Source organism: Neophocaena asiaeorientalis, unplaced genomic scaffold (genome assembly GCF_003031525.2).
Source record: "Neophocaena asiaeorientalis asiaeorientalis breed wild unplaced genomic scaffold, Neophocaena_asiaeorientalis_V1.1 scaffold82, whole genome shotgun sequence".
Classification (NCBI taxonomy): domain Eukaryota; kingdom Metazoa; phylum Chordata; class Mammalia; order Artiodactyla; family Phocoenidae; genus Neophocaena; species Neophocaena asiaeorientalis.
Genome location: NW_020173068.1, coordinates 5617148 through 5639575, shown reverse-complemented (window position 1 = coordinate 5639575; position 22428 = coordinate 5617148). Strand labels below are relative to the sequence as shown.

Genomic DNA, 22428 nt, shown 5'->3' with positions numbered 1-22428 from the left:
ATGTTAGCTAGCTATAGGGGTGCAAACTCAAATGCCTATAGGGGCCTGGCAAGTGGTATAAATGTTAATGTTCTGGGTGCTATGCAGTTGGGAATGACAGGGATGTGGGGAACTGGAGACTCGTGTGCCAGACTGAGTTTTGAAAACCACCAAGCTGGACAGATCAAACAGGTCTCCAGGGGACTTGGTCCATGGACCACCAATTTGAATAGGCATACTTCAATCTCTTTTTATATTTTGAAAATTACGGACTTCCCTGGTGGCACAGTGGTTAAGAATCCGCCTGCCAATGCAGGGGACACGGGTTCGAGCCCTGGTCCAGGAAGATCCCACATGCAGCAGAGCAGCTAAGCCCGTGCGCCACATCTCCTGAGCCTGTGCTCTAGAGCCCGTGAGCCACAGCTACCGAGACCGGGCGCCACAACTACTGAAACCCGCATGCCTAGAGCTCGTGCTCCACAAGAGAAACCACCGCCATGAGAAGCCCGCGCACCGCAACTAGAGAAAGCCCTCGTGCAGCAATGAAGACCCAACGCAGCCAAAAATTAATTAGTTAATTAATTTTAAAAAAAGGAAATTACTAGTAGAAATATGCACATGAGTCACTGACCTTATCAAATCGCAGATTCTGATTCAGTGGGGTCGGGGTGGGGCCTGAGATTTCTCACAGGCTCCTGGATGATGGGTGCTGCTGCTGTTCTGAGCTACGCCTTGAGTAACAAGGTGGTAGGGAATGATATGGGGCCAACAAGTAGCCCATGTGACAGAGGAAGAAACTAAGTCACAGAGCTGTTAGGTCATCGAGGTGGGATTTGGTCTGACTCTAACTGCGTGTTCTCAAGCACGGTGTTGTACTGCAGGCCTGGAGGAGGGGATCTTGAAGTTTCCCTAGTTCACTCCGTGGAGGCTGAGTGAGATCCAAGGTTATGGGGAGGGGAAAGGGTGGCTGTCAGCAAGTGGGCTTTGTTGCAGATGCTGTGGTGCCCCACCCATATCCTGTCTAACTTACCGCTTCAGTGCACACCAGCCACCCAACTGCCACCCTGAGTCTTTCTGCCTGAGGGCCCCTCACTTGCTCTTGGCACCAGCTTTGCCAGCCTGCAGCAGACCTGCAGTGCTAGAGGATTAACACATCCTGGGAGCAGCCCTCAACCAGTGACTGATGACTACCCCCACTCCTGCACCCCTCACCCAGTTGTCACTGGGTGGGATAACTCTGAGGTGCCTGCTCCACACTGGCTCCCAGAATACCCCAGCAAGACTGAGCTCTGGCTGCCCACAGTGGTCACTTGTGTGATGACACCTCCTCCTTGTCTCCCTCCCTCATGCCCCACCAGCGCTTGGAACCACTTCCCACAGAAACCACTTGCACTCAAATCCTTGTCTTGGGGTCTGCGATTAGGGGAACCCAAACTAAAACTGGCCTCTGGTGCAACGAGTTGAGAGGCAGCACAAGTGGTGGTTAAGGACATAAGCTTTGGAGCCAGAGTGTCTGGGCTCAGTTCCAGCCTCGCTGGTCCCTTGCAAGTGTCTTAACCACTCTGGGCCTCCGTTTTGTCATCTGTAAAATAGGCATTCTAATAGCGCACACCTCATAGGGTGGTCTGGAGGATTAAATGATGTGATAGCGTATGAAGTAAGCACTCGATAAAGGTTTGCTTTTATTTCCAACATATCAACCAAATGTAAAAGAAAGCATGGCCCTGAGGACTGCAGACACCCTGCTTTTTTAGCCTGTCCTACCCCACCCTCAGCTGAAGGTAAAAGCCTTGGCTGCCTGCCCTCCTGACGTCCCCCCACTGCCGCTGGGGGTTGGCCAGCTCCACTACCCACTGTCTCTGCTCTGTAAGAATAGGTTCCCCTCACAGATGGCATCTCTCTGGATCCTGCCAAAGCATCTGGTGCCTCCAACTGCTCACTCCAGGGGGAAGGCGGTGTGGTCCTTGTGCAGGCGCAGAGCCCTGGCTCCTAGGAGGAGTCCCCACTCAGCTCCCTCCTAGCCAAGCCTCCATTTCTGCAAGACCTGGAAAATGGGGATTGCTGGAGAGCTTCTGGCACACAGTAGGTGCTCCATAAATGCTAGTTCCTGAAACAGCACAGTGTTTTAACGTGTATTTATTAAGCACCTGCTACATTCCTATGAGGTCTCTTGACAATGCAAAGCTATAAACAAAATTTTTAATTCAATAATGCATATACAATAGTGCAAAACTTAAGTGGTACAAAAAGTGTGTAACAGGGAAGAATCAAGTTCCCCCTGCACCCCATCTCCACCTACCTGCCTCCACCCCAGCCAGGGGTGCCACCTATCAGCACTTTCTAGTACAGCCTTCCTGAGACATTCTCTGCACGACCACCCATCTCTGTCTTCTAAGAAACTTGTATATTGCACTGTCATCTCAAGAACTCTGACATTTCCTCCTTGTCCTCCACATGTTTGGTTTCTTTTTGATCAATAATCTGACATGAAAGTGAGTCCTGGACTTCCCTGGTGGTCCAGTGGTTAGGACTCTGTGCTTTCACTGCCAAGGGCATGGGTTCAATCCCTGGTCAGGGAACTAAGATCCTGCAAGCCGCGCGGCCAAAAAAAACACAACTCAATGTTAGTATCATTTAAAAAAAAAAAAAAAAAGTGAGTCCTTTCTTTGAGCCAATTCCCACCCCCCCACAGCTCCACCCTCCAGTCCCCCAATATCTTGGGCAGATCATCCTGAACCACCCTAGGTGTCCCGAGCCTTGTCGTAGATGACGCCCAACACTCAGGTCCACAGAACTCCAAGTGAAAGGGGAAGCGCAAAATCGAAGTGAATTTGGGGCCCTTCTGCTGCTCCACTCCCAAATCAGAGGTCATTCAGGGAACCCATGTGAGAGATGATTCAAAGGCCGAGGCGCCAAGAAGCCGCCTCCTGTGATGCTCGCGGCTCCTGCCTTCCACTTCGCAGGCTCCAGAAAGGATCCTGGAGATGGCGTTTCTGTCCACGTTGTTCGCTTCTCCCACTCCCGTGAGTGTGTTTTGTGTTTATGAGAATCAGGCTTTAAACCTGACACCCTCCTAAACCAGTGCCCCACCTCCTGGAGCCAACAGTCTGTGACTGCAGATGGGTTGCTTTCTGTGACAAGTTAGAGGGCATTTATAAAAAGAAATGTTACGTTTTTTCCTCCCCTTGTTCCAGATTCATAGGGATGGGGGGGTGTCTTCTTTCAGCCTTGAAAAGCATTTTGGGTGAGAGGGTGTTAATTTTAACCAGAGGCCTCCTACAGGACTCACTCTTGGGAGCTGGAGGCCGCAGGGGTCCAGCTAGAGGACAGAGGGAAAGCTGGGCTGTCTTCTTGCTGCTTTTAGAGGGCCCCCTGCTTTCTGTTACAGGCCTCTGTGCTCACGATTTCATAAATAAGACGGGACCAGGCAGCACTGAAATGCAGGTTGTGGGGTCTCTGTCAGAAACCTTGCTCCCCCTGCTTTTCTGGGCTCCCCTTTCAGCCTCTCCTCGTGGGCTGGACATCAGCTAAGAGAGGGATCAAGGTCAGACCACGTCAGCTCTTTTTTTTGGCCACGCTGCGTGGCTTGCAGGATCTTAGTTCCCTGACCAGGGATTGAACCTGGGCCCCTGGCAGTGGAAGCGAGGAGTCCTAACCACTGGACCACCAGGAAATTCCCCACATCAGCTCTTTTAAGACACTCCTTTTTAGGGTGTCTTTTTTATGTGGGTCATGAACCCTTTTGGCATCTGGTGAAGCCTATGGACCCTTCTCAAGAATGGGGTTTTTTAAACCCATAAAATAAAATAGGATTACAAAAGACAACAATTATATTGAATATTGAAATAATTATCAAAATATTTTAAACATTTGTGATTTAATAATGTATGTTCTTTTTCTAAAAATTTTTAAATATGTATTTATTACTTATTTTGGCTGCACCAGGTCTTAGTTGCAGCATGCAGGGTCTTTAGTTGCACCATGTGGACTCTTAGTTGTGGCATGCGGGATCTAGTTCCCAGACCAGGGATCGAACCTGGGCCCCCGGAATTGGGAGCACGGAGTCTTACCTACTGGACCACCAGGGAAGTCCCTTGTAATGTGTGTTCTTTTTTAACACGTTAGATAACAAGATCTAGTGGCAGGTCCAAAACTACCATGATTTCACAGGTGCAATAAGCATAAATAGTATCTCAAGATCCCTGCGGCAGCTGTGATATGGAAATAGCTGTGATTTGTCTTGGAGATAAAGTCCCAGGTTGCTGCTAATTGGCCTCTGGTTTGTTGCCTACATTTAAAATTGAAGGAAATGTTACATTTCAGTTAGAGACTAGTGAAAATATAGGTGTAATTTTTTTTCCTGTCCAAGTTCATGGAACTTGGGTTCATGGATCACAGATTCAGAACTCCTGCTTGAGAGTGACCCTCCCAGCCTGCCCCTGTGGGGACATTGTTTACCAAGCCCTGAGCACAGGAATAGTAAAAATAATGGCTAATATTGACTGAGTTCTTGCTAGGTACTAGGTACCTGGTGATATTGGAGGCTAGGATGGATGGATTGATTTTTGGCTGCACGCGGGCTTTCCCTAGTTGTGGTGAGTGGGGGCTACTCTTTGTTATGGTACACAAGCTTCTCATTACGGTGGCTTCTCCTGTTGCGGAGCACGGGCTCTAGGCACACAAACTTTAGTAGTTGTAGCACGCGGGCTCAGTAGTTGAGGTGCACAGGCTTAGTTACTCCGCAGCACGTGGGATTTTCCTGGACCAGGGATCAAGCCCGTGTCCCCTGTATTGGCAGGTGGATTCTTAACCACTGCGCCACCAGGGAAGTCCAGGGAGGCTAGGATTTAGCAATGAAAGAAGCCAGTTCCTGCTTACCTGGGGCTTGCCGTCCAGGGAGGGAAAACTGACAAATGAATATACAGATGTGGTCATTTCAGAGTGGTAGATGCCAGGAAGTCAGTAGTACAGGCACTGTCATAGAGTGACTTGGGAGGAGAACGGCAGGGTCTGTTTTCCAGGGAGGACGGCAGGGTCTGTTTTTCCCTCCTTCTCTCTGAGGAGGTGCTGTTTGCTCTGAGACCCAAATGATGAGCGAGCCATGCAAAGATGTAGAGGAAAGGTGTACCCCGCAGAGGATCTGCCAAGTGCACAGGCCCTGAGGGGGGAACAGCTGACAGCATCCCAGGGCCTGGCGGGAGGTTTGCGTGGCTAGGACAGAGTGCCAGGCGGGGGCTCACTGGAGTGTTGGAGATGGAGTCCTGGAGGCTGGTTGGGCCCATCAGGCAGGCTTCGTGGGTCAGAGTGAGGGCTTTGGGTTTTCTTCTAAGTGTGACAGGCAGCCTTTGGCAGGTTTAAGCAGGAGAGTGATGTGATATGATTTACATTTTGGAAAGATCCTTCGAGCTGTGTGTGGAGAACGGAATGTAGGGGCCCAGGTTGCCAGCAAGGATCCAGTGAGGAAGCCAGGCAGTGGTCCTGGTGAGAGACCATGGCAGCCTGGACCGGGGGTGGGGGCCGCGGGGTGGAGAGAAGTGGGCAGATCTGGGGTGTCATTTGGAGAGCACCTCAGTGGCCCAGGGCTTTTGGGAGGGGTGTGGTGAGAGAGAGGGGTGTAGCAAATGACCCTCCCCCAGCTGAGAAACAGGCCCCGACCTTGCCCCCCCTCGCCTCCGCAACCCCCTGCGGCCCTCCACTGCCCCTCTGGGGGCGGCCACCCGCCCACCGGGCCCCTGGCATGCGAGCTTCCCAGCTGGTCCCGATTGTTGTTACTCCCCAGGGAGTCATGGGAACACACTCCCCCTGCCTCCTCCGCCCCCCCCTTCCCAGACAGGGCCAGGCCCTAACAATGCCCCTCAGCCAGCCAGTGGCCTGGACACAATGCCCCTGTTTCGGTTCATTGCCAGCTCCAGGAGGCCTGCTGGGTTCCCTGGCCTGTTTGGCACATACATAACTCCGGCTTCCAGCAGGGATTTTTTTTGTTGTTGTTTAAAAAAAAAAAAAGTTGGGGGGAGAGAGAATATCTCTGGCTCCTGCTCTCTGAATATCTTAATATATGATAAAGAGCCTTTCTCTTCTCATCCTGAGCTCTCCGTACTCCCCTCCCTGACCGCATTTGCCATGTGCCTGTCAACCCGGAGGCCAAATGCAGGTCAGCAGGTGTCAGAAAGAAAACAAGAAAAAGAAAAAAGCGGCTCGCTCCACCATGGCCAGCCTCAAACGTGCTGGTGAGGCTGGAGGTGATGAGAACAATGAGGGCCTCTGACGGGAGGCCCCGGCCCTGCGCTCTTCATTCACCTTATCTCCTGACTTCTAAGACACCATCCAGATGAGGCACAGCGTTATCTTGAGCCCCTAAGAAAGAAAAGAGCTGCCGACTAAAAGCGGACATGCCACTGATTGTGTGATGCCCTTCAATTTCAGAGATGTTAAATATGAAAAAAAAAGTCTGAGAGAGGACTTCCCTGGCGGTCCAGTGGTTAAGACTCTGTGCTTCCATTGCAGGGGTCACGGGTTCGATCCCTGGTCGGGGAACTAAGATTCCTGAATGCTGCATGGTGCAGCCAAAAAAATTAACTAACTAAAAAAAAAAAGTCTGAGGATCAGTGGAATAAGGGATTGTCTCATCTACCCACTTCATTGCCCTCCAAATGTATTTTTCTTCTTGTCTTTGAACCTAATAGAGTTTGGGAGGCAGTGCAGGGATTGCTGCTTGAAAACTCTCCTGCAGCCTAACAAGAATTTTTTTCTTTTCTCTTTTGGAAAGATCAGGAGGAGATGTAGGCAAGCTGCTCCAGTGATTCATCTTTCATTCTTAGTAACAGCTGACATTTATTGAGGGCTCCCTATGTGCCAGCTACTGCCCCAAGCACTGTAATAACACAGTTAATGCCCCAACAACCCCGTCAGGTAAACACTGTTATCATTATTATTACCATCCCCACTTTACAGATGAAAAGACAGAGCCCCTGTGCTCTAAGGGCTCCCCGCCCCCTCACTCCCATGCTGGTCAGGGCAGGCATAGCCACTGTGTCTGGTTTTCTCCCCTCTCCTTGGAAAAGCACAGTCTCTCCGCAGAGGCTGGAGTGATGGAGAGAAGGGAAGAGGCACTGGGCGAGCCTTGGAGAGGAGAGGGGCCCCCAGAGTGTGAGCTCATGGAATAATGGGGGCTCGAGGGAAAGGAGGCTCGCCTATCAACCAGAGGCCTATCCACTTCCATTGACCTTGGACCTTCTGGCCCACCCCCACTGAACATATGGACCAGCTAATGGCTGAGGACTTGGCCAAGGCCACACAGCCACACAGCTGCTGGCTGGCACTAAGCCCTGTGAACACCCAGTTTCCCTACTCTGCCACGTCCATATCTTCTCTTTAGCTACCCACAAAGCAGAGAAGCTGTGCTCCTGCTGTAATGATGTCACTAATAGTAGTTAACATTTACTGGCCGCTTACTCTGTTCCAGGCACAGGCATCAGGGATTGCAAACCCAGGTACCCACAATGGCAGGGCAAGTAAGGTCACACCGAGTGAGGCAAGCCAGGCAGGGACGCTCGTGGCCTGGAGGGTCAAGGCTCTGGCTAAATGGGGGACAGCAACTGCTCAGCACCCTGATGGCCTGCCTGGTATTGCCAGATATTACTGGGTTTTTGTTAAAGCCAGATATTTGAATTTTTATATAGCATTTCCCAATTAAAATTTTTTTAAACTAATTCATAATTCAGGAAAAACATAATCTGGGTAAATTAAATCATACCTGTGGGCCAGTTTGCAAACCCTGCTTGTCTTGTTTTCTCATTTAACCCTGACACCCATTCTGTCAAGGAGCCTTTGCCCCTTGTTCTATGGATGAGGCAAGCAAAGGTCTTCAGTGGGGTAAATCACTTACCCATCTGGCCAAGCCACACGGTTGGGGTCTGCCTGACTCCCAAGGCTTGCTCCCATGTTAGATGGCCTCCCGAATGGGTAAGAGGCCTGTGTTCAGACACAGCCTTCTGAACTGGCACAGTGACAGACACAGCCAGAACTGGCACAGTGACAGTTTACTCCAGGGACAGTAAACCGTCAGTCAAACAATTCAGTGTAGTGACAAGGGATCATTCAAGATGAATGTAACATTGCAGACATAAAACTCCCCACCTCCTTCTGCCAGAACTCAACAATGGATGCCTCTGTGCCCCTTAATAAAATTAAGTCATGACAGAATCATTTCTCCTTATCCTAATGGGATGTTCATGTTTGGAGATTTTTTTTTACGCTATGAATGTGCGTTTAGGGGAGGTGGTGTGTGTGGAATAAATAGCTTTGAACTATTCGTGTCGCTTGTCAAACTTCTTAATGAGCATATTGTGCAGACACAGAGACATAATTCTGACTCTCCCACTGGACTGTGAGCTCCAGGTGTCAGAGATGAGTGTTTTGCTTCCAACTGTCTCCCTAGCACCTGGCACAATATCTGACACATAGTAAGTGCTCAGTAAATATCTGTGGATTGAATGAGTGAGGCTCAAAGGAAGTGAATTGACTTGCCCAAGGTCACACAGACTCGGATTCCGGTTTACATCCACCTGATTTAGAAGTCCATGCTATCACTCCTCTACCATCCTGCCTCTTGGAAAGATGTGTTCAGGTGGAGGATTGTGGGCCCAGGAGCTTCCACTCCTTTGGACTCCTCTGGAGTAAGGAGTTGGTGATGGAGGTGAGCACCTATTAATTAAGCCACTATCCACCATAATACGTTTTGGAAACCACACATTATAATCTTGACAGCCCTGAGCCTGGTTCTGGGGTATTTACAGAGGGTGGTGAGTATGAAGGGCAGGCCCTGGGTTTTACAGTGGGAGGCTGTTCAATTCTGCTGTGTGACCTTGAGTTGCAAGTGCCCCTCTCTGGGCCTCCATCCTGCACCACGTGGATAAACAAGCTTCACTTATGAGAGTATCAAGTTGAAAGGAGATCATCAGTGGAAGTGGCTGCCCAGTAATTATGGATTTTTTGGAAGCCTACCAGCCTGAGAACTGTTGAGAACAGCCTTATCAGGATCTGTCGGGCTTGAGGCCAAGAGGCTCTATCTATCAGGCCTTTGCTGTTTTCAAGTGGGTATTAATAGATACAGAAGGCCCGTATCTCTTCCTGGATTTCACATTGGGAATTCTGCTCTTCACTCCTTTCTGCTGCAGCAGGACAGGAGGGATTGTGGGAAGGAGGGCACCTGCTTCTACCTGGGAGGTTGTGTACTTGAATACTTTGGGCAGGGCAGGGCTTTGAAAAACCCCTGGCTTTTGCCTCACGGAGCCTGAATAATAGCTCTCTCATCCGCTAGGTAAGCTCATGCCTTTTAGGTCTCAAGTTTGCTCATCATAAAATGGGGCAGTAGTATCTGTCTTCCTTCTCCAGCAACCAGTACAGAGCTTGGTACATAACAGGTGCCCGAGAAATGTTTGTTGAATGACTATTGGGCATGAGAGGGCTTTACAGAGTGAATGTTACTGTTGTTGAGACCCTTTGGGAATGTGTGAAGGAAGGAAATTCCCTTTGGAGTGGGAATGCTGCTGGCTTCTCTCACCCTCTCGTCAGGATCTGGCTTGGCTATTTAGAATGAGACCTACCATTCTTATGGGAGCTTCTCTAACTAGGGAGAAAGGAGGGGGATAGGCCAGGCCCAGGGCTGGGAATCCATGTTGGCCAGATTCTATCACTGGCTGGCTTCACTTCTGAATGGGCCTCAGTTTTCCCTTCTGTACCATAAGTGAGAGGCTTATTTAGTCTCTCTGGTCCCCTCTAGTGCTGACATAGTCTGGGATTTGCGATGAATAATTTCACAAACTACTTAGGAAACTCCTGCTGCGTTCCTAAGCCACCTCATAGTTTATGAAACACCTATACTTTTCATCCACATGGCAACCCTGGAAGGCGCCAGGGCAATAAGCGCCCCCCCTTTTTTTAAAAAAAATAAATTTATTTATTTATTTTTGGCTGTGTTGGGTCTTCGTTGCTGTGCACAGGCTTTCTCTAGTTGCGGCCAGTGGGGGCTACTCTTTGTTGCCGTGCGCGGGCTTCTCATTTTGGTGGCTTCCCTTGTTGCGGAGCACAGGCTCTAGGTGCGCGGGCTTCAGCAGTTGTGGCACGTGGGTTCAGTAGTTCTGGCTCACGGGCTCTAGAGCACAGGATCAGTAGTTGTGGCACACGGGCTTCATTGCTCCGCAGCATGTGGGATCTTCCCAGACCAGGGCTCGAACCCGTGTCCCCTGCATTGGCAGGCAGATTCTTAACCACTGCGCCACCAGGGAAGCCCAATAACCCCATTTTACAGATGAGGAAACTGAGGCTAAGAAGTGTCCATAGGGGCTGTAATTCGAGGCTGCCCCATATATTTTGGTTATACAGGAATACCAATTTGTTGTCAAATATGAACATGCATAAAAATTACCAGGAATGAGGGTGGGGGGGTTGCGTGTGAAAATGAGGATTCCTAGGCACTTAGATTCTAAGTTGGCAGGGCTGGGGTGGGCCCATAGTTAACAAGCACCCAGGTGATTCTGAAACCGGGGGCCTAAGGGCTACTCTTGGAGAACCAGGGCCTTCTCATTGCATTCCAGGTAGCCTCTAGCATCAGTCTCTATTTCTTTAATAACCCTTCTCAGCACCTGCTCTGGACCAGGCCAGTGCTGGGAAGAGGCCCTAATGCAGCTCCCAGTCTGATAGGGGAGGCAGAGAGAGAAATGCATTGTGCACTCAGTGCTAGAACAGAGGCTAGGCTGGGCAATGGAGGAAGTGAGCTAGCTCCAACTGCGGAGGGCTCCCTGGAAGAAGGGATCTTTATGCCGGGCCTAGGGATCTCATTCTTGATTGCGTCTTAGCTACTTTTTTTTTCTTTTGATGGGTCATCCCCACCAGATGGCAGGCAAGTTCATAGAAATCATCAAACCTTTCACATCTCTGCCCTCAGTGCTGGCACAAAGCCTGGCACAGAGGAGAGGACAATATTGGTCAAATCAGCTGACCGGAGCAATGAGAAACGGCTGATGGAGAGGTCCCAGGGCCTCTGGATTAAATGCATTTTCATGCTCAGCACACTCACCTCCTCCCTTTGTTAGATCTAACATGGAATTACTTTATTTATTTATTATTATTATTTTTTTAATTAATTTTTTTTAAATTTTTGGCTGCATTGGGTGTTCATTGCTGCGCGCGTGCTTTCTCTAGTTGCCCGATCAGGGGCTACTCTTCATTGCGGTGCGCAGGCTTCTCATGGCGGTGGCTTCTGTTGTGGAGCATGGGCTCTAGGCGCGCAGGCTCAGTAGTTGTGGCTGGAGGGCTCAGTTGTTGTGGCTCGTGGGCTCTAGAGCACAGACTCAGTCGTTGTGGCCCACGGGCTTAGCTGCTCCACAGCATGTGGGATCTTCCCGGACCAGGGCTCAAACCCGTGTGCCCTGCATTGGCAGGCGGATTCTTAACACTGCGCCACCAGGGAAGCCCCCTGGAATTACTTTAATAGTGGAAATTCCACATCATATTGTAAACATTTGTTACCTCTCTATTTCCCTCCTCCCCTTTTCACTAAACTGTGAGTTCCTTAGGGCCAGGAGTCAAGAATGGGGCACAGAGCAGGCTCTCAAAACGTTTGTTGAATGAATGAGTGAATGAATCAGTTTAAGCAGAAGCTGTGCATAGGGTGTTGAAGAGATTCCAGCTACAGGAGGGCTTGTAGAAAAGCCCCAAGCTGCACTGAGTCAGACATCCCTCCCCATCTTCTGCTTGGACTCTGGGTGAGAGGAATAGGGTGGGTGCAGAATTTTAAAGTGAATGGCATTGGTGGGCCAAGTTGAGGAAGGGAGATATGGCTGGGGTTTTGGAGGTGAGAACCCAGAAAAGAGGAGGGGCAGTTTCTAGAGATCTGACCTGAATGTGTTGGGGCCACAGGTGGGGGGGTTCTGGGGGTCACGTGGGGTCAGCTGACGGTGACATATGCAGAACGGACATTCTATCTCCACTTAGAGGCATCAGCAGGATGGGGTACGTCGGGGAGCGCTTGGCTGCCCCCCTCCTCGGACAGGGGTCATCCCCTCTGGGGGCGGGGAGTGCGAACGCGCCTGGCACCGCCCCGACAAAGCCTGCGCGCGCCCCGTCCTGCGATTGGCCGGACCGCCTCGCGCCGCCGCCCCGTCCCGCCCTCCCCCGCAGGTCCGGCGCGCTGCAGCCAATAGGCGCTGCTCGGCCGCCCGCCGGTACGGACACCAGGGACACTGGGCCGACTGCGCTACCTGGACCCCCGCGCAGACCCTGGCGGGGCGCGGTGTTTGGCCCGGCGGCAGCTGGGACGGGGGAGGGTGGGCCGACGCGCCCGGGCTGGGCGGTGCCGAGCCTGGGTTGGTCCTCCGGGCCCCGCCCCGGGCTGCAGGGTGACCTCGGGCCAGTCCTTGTTTGCTGCTCTGTGCTCTGGGCCTCAGCTTCCTAGCCAGAGACGCTCAAGGGTCAGACTCAGTGATAATAATTGCCCCACGTGTATTCAGCTATCGCTGACTGCATGCCAGGTCTCTGGCAGACTTCAAGGCAGCTAAAACTCACATCCATGCTGTGAGCTCGGTGTTGTCACTGTGCCCATCTGAACTGTGTCCAGAGAGGGGAAGTGACTTGCCCCCTGGTCACAAGGCTGCAAGTGAGATTTGAACTGAAGCCTGCTGGCTTCAGACCAGAATGTGTGGCTGGGTGGTGGGCATGGCTGCTTAGGGAGGTCAAGGGGGGCTTCCTGGGTCCAGACCGTGGAAGAGCCGCTGAGAAGACCCTCCTTCCTGTCTCGATGCTGGGACTGCCAGGTGCAGGCCTGGCCCTCCGGGCCTCTGGGGACAGGCTGCCTGGCTGGGAGGCCTTCTCTGCAGGGGCGGGGTGGCTGGGCCAGCTGCTGATCCCCTCCCTTTGCCTGTCCTTCCATCTGCCATCCTCCACCCTCCCAGACCCTGGTTGCCATGGAACCTCATTAATCAGGCAGGCAGACCCCTGGGCCCCAGTGGAAGTACTGGGTGGGTTGGGCCTCTGGGAGCTGGAGAGGAGGCCCCCGGTGCCAGGAGAGAGTAAATGCCCCAGGGAGATGCCTTGATAAAGTGCTCCCTGAGCAGCAAGAGGCTCAAGACAGTTCAGACTAGGGGGCCCAAAAGAAGCGGCTGAATTACAGGCGGAGAAGGGAGTGGAGCCCTGGAGCTTGGCCCTGTGGGCTCCAGGACAGGGTGTGGAGACCAGTTTGACTGGCACAACCTGTGGGTGAAGGTGAGGCATGGATGGGCAGGATGGGGTCTCCGCATAGGGCTTGGAGCAAGTTGTGGGAGGAGGCAGGGCCCAGGGCAAGGTGGTGGAAGCCGCCCAACTGCTCATGGCCTGGGTGGCAGCTGGTCCCTGAGGCATCCCGGCAAGGTTCCCCCAACCCCCTTGGCCCCTTGCCCAGTGTGGCCTTCCTTCCGGAATCACCGAGATGCTAATAATAACAATAGCAGGCACCATTGTTTTGAGACTGTATTGTGTATTAGGCGCTGTGCCAAGCACTTTACCCAATTAACTCATTTAACCCTTTCAACAACCTTCCCCTTTTACAGATAGGGAAGCTGAGGCATAGAGATGTTAGAACATTCCCTAGTAAGTCAGCTAGTGAGTGCTGGGACCAATCCAGATTTCCTGAGTGGTTAACTGCTGGGATGCCTTGCATACTGGAGATGCTAATAGAGGTTGAAGGAAGCCCAGGGTCCCTTCCTCCTAATGAGTGAGACGGAGGGAAGTTGTACCAGGGGTGGGCCACCTGGCTCGTCTCCTGTACCCCAGCAACCTGTCCCTGTGGGTACCGGCTTGGAGCCTGGACAAGTAGCCTCCATTTTAGCTGATTGACAGGTACCTAGCAGGCCCAGGGCTGTGGGTCCTGCCCTTGGGGAACTGAGCTTCAGGCTCAGAGGGACAGCCAGGGACTGGGCTGAGGACGTATGCCCTCTCCTCCACCCCCAGTGGTGTCAGGGGCAGCCTCATTGGGCCTGAGCATTCCATTCATTCAACAGTTGTTAGTGAGCACCTATGAGGTTCTAGGCACAGGCAAGTAAGGAGCCTCTGCCCTCACAGTACTTAAGGGCCAGTAGGTGTTTTCTGCCGTGGGCAGGGGTGAGGGCTGGTGCGGTCTTGGAGCTGAAGTCCAGAAACATAGGCCCAGCTTTTGCCATCCGACACCCCCTAACATTGTACCTGTGAGTAGCCACTGGCCATCTGAGCTGTGGCCTCCACTGACCCCCTGCTCTAGCATTTGTTTGGGGCAGTCCTTGAAACAAGTGACAGGCTCAGCTTCTGCACGAGTGAGCATTCATTGAGTACCTCCTGCATACAAGTCTCTGCAATTCAGCCATTCCTCCTGGCCCTTCCTGTCCACCTCTACCCTGTTGTCATGGCTGTTAAAAAACAAACTAAATATAATACACATTTACTATAGAAAAAGAGTTAAAAGGCTAGAAAGTTGAGGGGGACAAGATCCCAGCCCCATCCATTTTTCCTTTTTTCTCCTCCTGAGCCTGCTATTGTTTTTAAGGTGCTTCTGACAACTTTCTTTTTCAAGTTTTAGAAATTGACGTTTTTCCTTTATGTCCGTGTTCCAGCAGCACATCATCCGCACTTTAGAGATAAGGCAACATGGCCCTCATGTTCCTCCCTCCCATACAGAGGTCACCCCTGAAATGGATTCTGTAGACATAGAAACTGAACCAGAGAAAATGGTTTCATGAGCTGTCAATATGTCTTTGGGAGGCTTCTGTATCAGCCTGCCTCAGTCCATCTTGACAGCAGCGTGGTATTCCAGAGGCTGGATGAACCAGTTTTTGTGTCCCCTCCCATGGGTAGGTGTTTGAGTCATCCAGATTTTTTCACCAGTGTTTTGTTTGTCTTCACCCCTGCCTTTTGGGTCCCTGTGCCTGCATCTCTAGAGAGCAGCAGCAGAAATGGGCATCCATCTGCTTGAGCCCTTGTTTTAGAGTGTGGCATTGATCTGCCTTCAGGGTGGGCACCCCTATGGGGAGCAGGAAGGAGGCAAGGGGTGCGGTTGGCTGGAGCATACTAGGGTTCAGGCCCTAGGGGCAAGGCTGGAGAGGGGGTACATTCTGGTTCGGCTTTAGGGAGCCTGGCTTCCGGACTAGCTTCTGCCCAGCCCACCAAGGGCAGAACTGACTCCACCTCTCACTATGTGACCTCTCCGAGGTGCAGGCTCCTCAGGAAGTGGAAGTCCTCAGAGCACCTGCTGCGAGATGGTTGGAGGGTTTGATGATCGCACACAGGTAAAGCAGTTACCTAGTGGTGCTCGGTACACAGGAAGCACTCAGCGCGTGTTAGCTCTTCTAGCCGCGGATCCCTGAGGGAATCCATGAGTGTGTGCGTGAGAGAGAGTGTCAGCATGTGGGGTGGTTCATCCAGCAAACGTTTGTTGATGCCCAGACCCTGTGTACAGAGACTATTCAGACCCAGTGCCCGCCTCTGAGGGGCTCCCTGGCTTCTGGGTGAGACAAACGCATCTGCAGAAATTTGTAGCAAGAGACCATGTGGGGAAAGGTTGGGTTTGAGGCAGTTCTGAGGGAGAAGAGCCTCAGTTTCTCTTGTGGGATCGGAAAGGCTTAGGTTATGGGTAAGGTGCCTGCCCACAGAGGGGGAAGCGTTGGTGTGAATTAGGAGGGAGGGAGGCAAGGGCAAACCAGGGAGGGGACCAGCATGAGCTAAGGCTTGGAGACACAGGTTTGTGAAGAAAGATGTCTCAGCAGAAGTTCTTGTGGAGAATTGGTGGCAGATGAGGATACTAAGGTGGAGGGGGACAGATGGAGGCAGGGAGACCGATGGGAAGACAGCTGGTCCAGGTGGGAGGTGCTGGTGGCTGTGGTGACAGGATTTCTTGGCAGCTAGTTGTGATGAGGGCAGCAGGTGGGGCTGAACCAGGTTCTAGCTCAGGAAACCCTGTGGGTAGGGGAGGGGAGGGTACATCAGGATGCAGTGGAGATGCCTGTGAGACCTCCAGGGCAATCTCCATCCTCGAGTGGTGTAACTAAATCAGAGGGCATCTGGCTCTGCCACTCCTGCCTGTGTGACCGTGAGCTTCTCTGGGTTTCAGTTGTTTCATCTGTAAAATGGGGCCATTACTGTGCTGCCATATTCACAGACAGTCAGAAACCAGAGAGAGGCAGTGACTTACTCAGAGGACCTGTTTCCTAGTGGCTTAAAACGACAAACATTTATTATCACACAGTTTCTGGGGGTGAGGAATTCAGGGGCTACTCAGCTGGGTGCTTCTGGCTCAGGGCCTCTTCTGAGCTTGCTGGCAAAATGTTGGCCCGGCTGCAGTCGTTGGAAGGCATGAGTAGGGTTGGAGGATTTGCTTCTGAGCTTACCTGTGTTGCTGTTGGGGGGAGACTTCAGTTCCTTGCCACTTGGGCCTGTCCTTAGGGCTGCTTGAGTGCCTGCATGACATGGCAGCTGGCTCCCACCGAGAGTGAATGATCCAATAAAGAGAGCAAGGAGGAAGCTCCAGTGCCTGTACGATCCAGTCTCAGAAGTGACACACATCCACCATATTCTGTTCATTACAAGTTACCGGATCTGGCCCATATTTAAGGGGAGGAGAATTAGGCTCCATCTTTTGAAAGGAGGAGTATCAAAACATTTGCAAACTACCAAATGCCCCCAAGAAGGTGGTGGTGGAACTGAGGCTTGGACTTCTGCCTTCCAGTTGAGTGTTCTGTCCTATGGGGTAGGATTGTGTCCCCTGGGCCCTCCCCCTCACTCACACACTTGGGCATCCTGGGAGAGAGACTGAGGCAGGGGGCGGCTTGGGAGCACCAGGCCCTCAGCCAGGTCTCTTGTGGCCCCACTCTCCTGGTTACTGGGCATCCTCCCGTTGTTTTTGCCGTAGGTGAAGCGGAGGCTGGACTTGGAAACTGACCATCAGTACCTGGCCGAGAGCAGTGGGCCAGCTCGGGGCAGAGGCCGCCACCCAGGAAAAGGTACCCCCCGAGCTTGGGCTAGGGCAGACCTCCTGGTTGGACCCAGGTTGGGGGGGTGTGGGCAGACAAACATGCTTGCAGACTAAGCTCTGGTCTGTTAGGCCTGGGCCTGAGCCAGGCCTCTGGGAGCCCCAAGGGGCAGCTGGAGTGGCCGCCTGGCATGGCTTCCCCAAGCCCTGGGGGGTGGGGAGTTCCCCAGCCGGAAGAGGAATACTGTGGTTGGCAGGCTGCCACAGGGCCTCCCTGCTTGGCCTCACCAAGGGGAAGGAGCCATCTGCCCCCCAGCCCCATCCCCCAGAGCCTGGCTGGGGGTGGGGGGTGGGGGTGGTGCTGAGGGACCCTACCCTGCCTGGCCCCCAGGTGTGAAGTCCCCAGGGGAGAAGTCACGCTATGAAACATCGCTGAATCTGACTACCAAGCGCTTCCTGGAGTTGCTGAGCCGCTCGGCCGATGGTGTCGTCGACCTGAACTGGGCAGCTGAGGTGCTGAAGGTGCAGAAACGGCGCATCTATGACATCACCAACGTCCTTGAGGGCATCCAGCTCATCGCCAAGAAGTCCAAGAACCACATCCAGTGGCTGTAGGTACCAGCCAAACAGGAGGGTGGGTGGAGGCCCGGGGCCAGGCCAGCCCGGAGGAGCTGATAGCGATACCCACTGTGGCTGCCCGGATCACCATCTTACTGCTGGGCAAACCGAGGTTTAGAGAGGAAAGTTGGCTTCCCTGAGGTGATAGATGCAGGCAAGAACACAGATCTTACCTATGTAGCTCAGTGCAACTTTACATATTTCTTCACCTGGGTGACCACCATCCCGATAAGAATAAGGAACATTTCCAGCACCCCAGAAAGTTCCCTTGTGCCCCTCCCAGACAGTCCACGCCTCATACCCCCAGGTGACCGCGGTTCTGGCTTCTGTTGCCGTTGATGAGAGTGTTTAGCACAGCTGTTTTATTCTTGTTAATTCGTATTTTATTTTTCCCTTTTCGCCTCTTTCCCCGGTCATCCTACTCCCCTCTCTGACACATTTGTGTTCTCAGTTTTCGGTAGATATTCCACTCTGCATCATTTTTTTTCTTTTCACTTAATATGTCTTAGAAATGCTTCCATGTCTACATCTAATGCAGTCTTGTCCTTTTACACAACTGCATAGTATTCCACGGCATGTCTGCCCTCATTCACTTATCCAGCCCCCTATGAGGGACACATGGGTGTTCACAGACATTCAGGCCCGACGTTGAACCCGGCCAGTCTGCCTTGGAGCCCAGCTTCAGCCCTCTGCTGTTTCCCAGCTGAGGAGCCAGACCAAGAGGAGCAAGGGCTCACCTGGGTCTTACAGAACAGAGGCAGCAGCAGACTGTTCTGCTGAGGGTCACGCCTCCTGGGAAGAGGGGCCGGGAGCTGCCAACCCTCCCTTTGCCTCCCGGCAGAGGCAGCCATGCAGCAGTGGGGATCGGTGGGCGGCTTGAAGGATTGACCCAGGACCTCCAGCAACTGCAGGAAAGCGAGCGGCAGCTGGACCACCTGATCCACATGTGCACCACGCAGCTGCGTCTGCTTTCCGAGGATGCTGACAGCCAGCGATATCCTTGAACTGCCTGGAGGGTGACCGTGGCCCCATCCAAGTGGGAATAGAGAGGCTACCCTGGGCCCTGGATTCAGGAGAGGGTTCTGGCTTTCGATACCAGTCCTGGTGCAGCATTTAGTCACTGTGTGACACTGGACAAGTTACTCTCTGAGTCTCAGCTTCATCTGTAAAAGGGGAAAATAATCCTATTCCAAAGCTGCACAGAATGAAACAAGAAAAGCTAGGGTACCAATAACAAACATTTATTCAAGACAGTGATTCGGTCCCTGGTTGTAACTTCAAGGTTAGAGATATAAGTTTTTGTCTTTTATTTACAAAAATAGAAACTTTATTTTAAAATAAGCTTTTTTTTTTTTAAGTGAATACCCAAATTACGTTTATACATTTTGGAGATAACTACTAATTGACACCAAGGTCATGGGTCAGAGTAAATTCTCAGTACCAAGCCTGTATTTGTGTAATTTATATGAAATTATTGCAAGCAGCCATTATTACCTTAAGATCTGATGGGTAGAGAGTGGTCTCGTACAGATGTGGGAACTGAGGCTCAGGGGCATGAGACAGGATTGAGTGCCAGCTATGTGCCAGGCCCTGGAGTGGGAGATGCAGAGGACAGGAGTGACTCAGCGGGTATGGGCTCTGCCTTATGAGCTGTCTGGGTGGGTGGCCCCCAAAGGCTAAAGGTCATGTGGTCCTTAACTCCACCAACCCTGGCCTACGTGACCTGCCAGGACCTTCGTAGCATTGCGGACCCTGCAGAACAGATGGTTATGGTGATCAAGGCCCCTCCCGAGACCCAGCTTCAAGCCGTGGACTCCTCAGAGGTGAGACGTGGGAGTCTAGACTGGAACAGGACAGGCTGGGCTGGGCTGGTAGCTGAGCCTCAGTTTACTCTGCTGCTACCTTTACCCAGACCTTTCAGATCTCCCTTAAGAGCAAACAAGGCCCCATCGATGTTTTCCTGTGCCCTGAGGAGAGTGCGGGCGGGATCAGCCCCGGGAAGACCCCGTCCCAGGGTGCAGCTTCTGGGGAGGAGGACAGGGCAGCTGACCCTGCCACCACAGTGCCACCACCACCATCATCTCCCCCCTCATCCCCTGCCACGGATCCCAGTCAGTCCCTGCTAAGCCTGGAGCAAGGTGGGTGAAGGGGGGGTGGGCAGGGTTTTTCTGGGTGTCCCCAGCCTGTGATGCTCCCCCGTCTCCCCAGAACCTCTGCTTTCCCGGATGGGCAGCCTGCGGGCCCCCATGGAAGAGGACCGCCTGTCCCCACTGGTGGCGGCTGACTCGCTCCTGGAGCACGTGCGGGAGGACTTCGCCGGCCTCCTCCCCGAGGAGTTCATCAGCCTGTCCCCCCCGCACGAGGCCCTCGACTACCACTTCGGCCTTGAGGAGGGCGAGGGCATCAGAGACCTCTTCGACTGTGACTTTGGGGACCTCACTCCCCTGGATTTCTGACGGGGCTTAGGGGGACCAGGGCCTCCTGGGATGCCCACCCTGTCTCTGTAGCCCTGGAGCCCCCTGCCCCTGGCCGTCCTCCTAGTCCAATTGGAAACGTTTAATTTATACCCCTCTCCCCTACCTCCAGACGCTTCTAGCTCTGGAGTCTGGCTACTGCCAGGAGGCTGAGCAAGCCAGGAAGGGAAGGATTCTGTTTGTGGTGTGTATGTGCATGCACCCAACACCCGACACGTGTGTACACGGGGTGAGTGGTGTGTGAGCATGTGTGTGTGCATGTACCGGGGAATGAAGGTGAACACATCTGTGTGTGCACTGAAAACACGCCCCAGTGTGTCCACGTGTGTGTGCATGAGCCCATGTGTGCGCATGGCGGGGGCTCTAACTGCACTTTTGGTCTCCTTGCTCCAGGGGCCCCGCGAGGCCCAGGGTGGCCACCTGCCCCCAGAATCCTGCGTGCTGACCAGGCCGGGTGGCGAGGCCTTGGCCTGCTCGTTTGCAGGACCGCGAGAGCACTTCTGTCGTCTTAAAGGTTTTTCTGATCGAAGCTTTAATGGAGCGTTATTTATTTATCAAGGCCTTTTTGGCAAGCTTGGGGCATCAGCAAAGGGTAGGAGGGATGCGGGGCTGATGCCGCAACTCCCTTACCCCTGAGCGAGGGCAGGGGTCCCTGAGCTGTTCTTTGCCCCACTCTGAAGGAGCTGAGGCCTGAATGGTTTATTTATTGGGAAAGTGAGGGAGGGAGACAGACTGACTGACTGACAGCCATGGGTGGATCGAGGGGGTGGTCTCTTCCCACGGGGTCACTGCAGGGCCCCAGCTGCCCCCAGGATGGATGTGAGATGGGAGAGGTGAGTGGGGTTCCCTGGCAGGGTGGGCGGGAGGGGTGGGGTGAAGGGCCTCCCCCCCAGCCCAGACCACAGGGGCCCCTCCTGTGGCATTTGAAGTGCCCCTTCCACCCCACTTCTTGCTCTGCCCCACCCTCCAATCTGCACTTTGATTTGCCTTCCTAACAGCTCTGTTCCCTCTGCTTTGGTTTTAATAAATATTTTGACGATGTCTGGGCCCGGTTTGGGGACTATGTACTGGGAGCAAAGGTGAGGGTGGGAGAGGTCAAGGTTGGTGGGAAAATGCCCATTCTCTACTTCCCTCTCCCTGTCCCTGCCTGGCTTCATTTTATTTGAGCCTCACCACCCCAAGAATGGTAGGCTTCATCACCTTTTTTACCCTAATTTAAAAACTGGTCCGATAAAGTAGTAAATGAACTCCCTTCCTTTTTCCAGCCCCAGAGGAGCCACTCTGATCAGTTTGCTATGCTCCTTCCAGATGTTTCTGGACATTTGTAAACATGCAACAGATAATTACAACAGGCTGATTACGTGTCAGGTTCTGGGGACACACGTTCCCTCCCCTCATGGAGCTCTCAGGACCTGCTGGAGGAGACTCAAACAAATGAGAGGATCAGGGAGGGCTTCCTGGAAAAGGTGGTGCTTGACCTAAAGCTGTAGGATAGAAGAAATTAACTGAGGAGGAAGAGGAAGAACACACCAAGCAGGAGAGGGCCACGTGGGCAAAGGGCCCTTAGGACCTGAGAGAAACCAGTGTGGCTGGAATCCTGAGGTGAGGGCCAAGGTGTAGAGACGTTCAGTCTTGGGCTTTATTCAGGGGACAAGGACCCTGGTGAGCCTGAGAGAGGAGTGACACACGCTGTTTTATATTTTAAAAGCTCCCTCTGGCTGCTGTGTGGAGGATGGGTTGAAGAGGGGGCCAGAACAGAAGAGCCAGGGGGAAGAGAAGCCCGAGTAGAGCTTCAGAGTGGAAGGGAGGGTGACTGGGAGACGGTCCACACGGACCTATTTAGCAAACCCTTAGGTGGGCTTTCCCTGAGCCAGTCCCTATTTTAAGCCCTTCACTGTCAGTCAGCCCCCAAAACAGTCGTACGATGTGTCGACCCTTACTCCCATTTTGCAGAAGATAACAGACGCGCACAGGCGAAGCCACTTGCGGGTTTTGTCCACCAGGTGGCGCGCTTGTGCTCCTTCCGTTTGCTTTGTTGACCCTATAACGGTGCGGGACCTGCCCTCGGTGGGCGAGCGCAGCCCCTCCCGTTCTGTTCCTGGGTGTGTAGTACTCCACGCTGACCGTCATTCGCTCAGCCTTTACCCGGTGCAAATGACCCCTTGGGTGGCTCCTTACTCCGTAGTGGCCGCCTCTCCCCGGGAGGTGGGGAGTCGCAGAGGTGAACGGTGTTGTTGGAATTCATTGCGCGGCTCTTGCCGCCCTAAAGGCTGGAGTTTGCTCCCCTTTTCCAGACGGGGAAGCTGAGGGCCTGGAGAGGGGCTGGCGTAGGGCCAAGCTCTCGGACTGGCCAGTGCAGGGGCCGGGCTGGGAGGGGGCCTCGGCGGC

General features: G+C 53.0%; 1 protein-coding gene across 1 annotated transcript; it reads left to right on the top strand.

The window, feature by feature from the left end:
- Nucleotides 1-15239: 15239 nt before the first annotated feature.
- Nucleotides 15240-20915, top strand: E2F1 (E2F transcription factor 1). Its single transcript, XM_024743061.1, has 7 exons — nucleotides 15240-15269; nucleotides 16889-16979; nucleotides 17340-17559; nucleotides 18408-18560; nucleotides 19275-19389; nucleotides 19479-19704; nucleotides 19775-20915. Exons 1-7 carry the CDS (start codon nucleotides 15240-15242, stop codon nucleotides 20020-20022), a joined length of 1083 nt encoding a protein of 360 aa, XP_024598829.1. The 3' UTR covers nucleotides 20023-20915.
- The last annotated feature ends 1513 nt before the right edge of the window (nucleotides 20916-22428 follow it).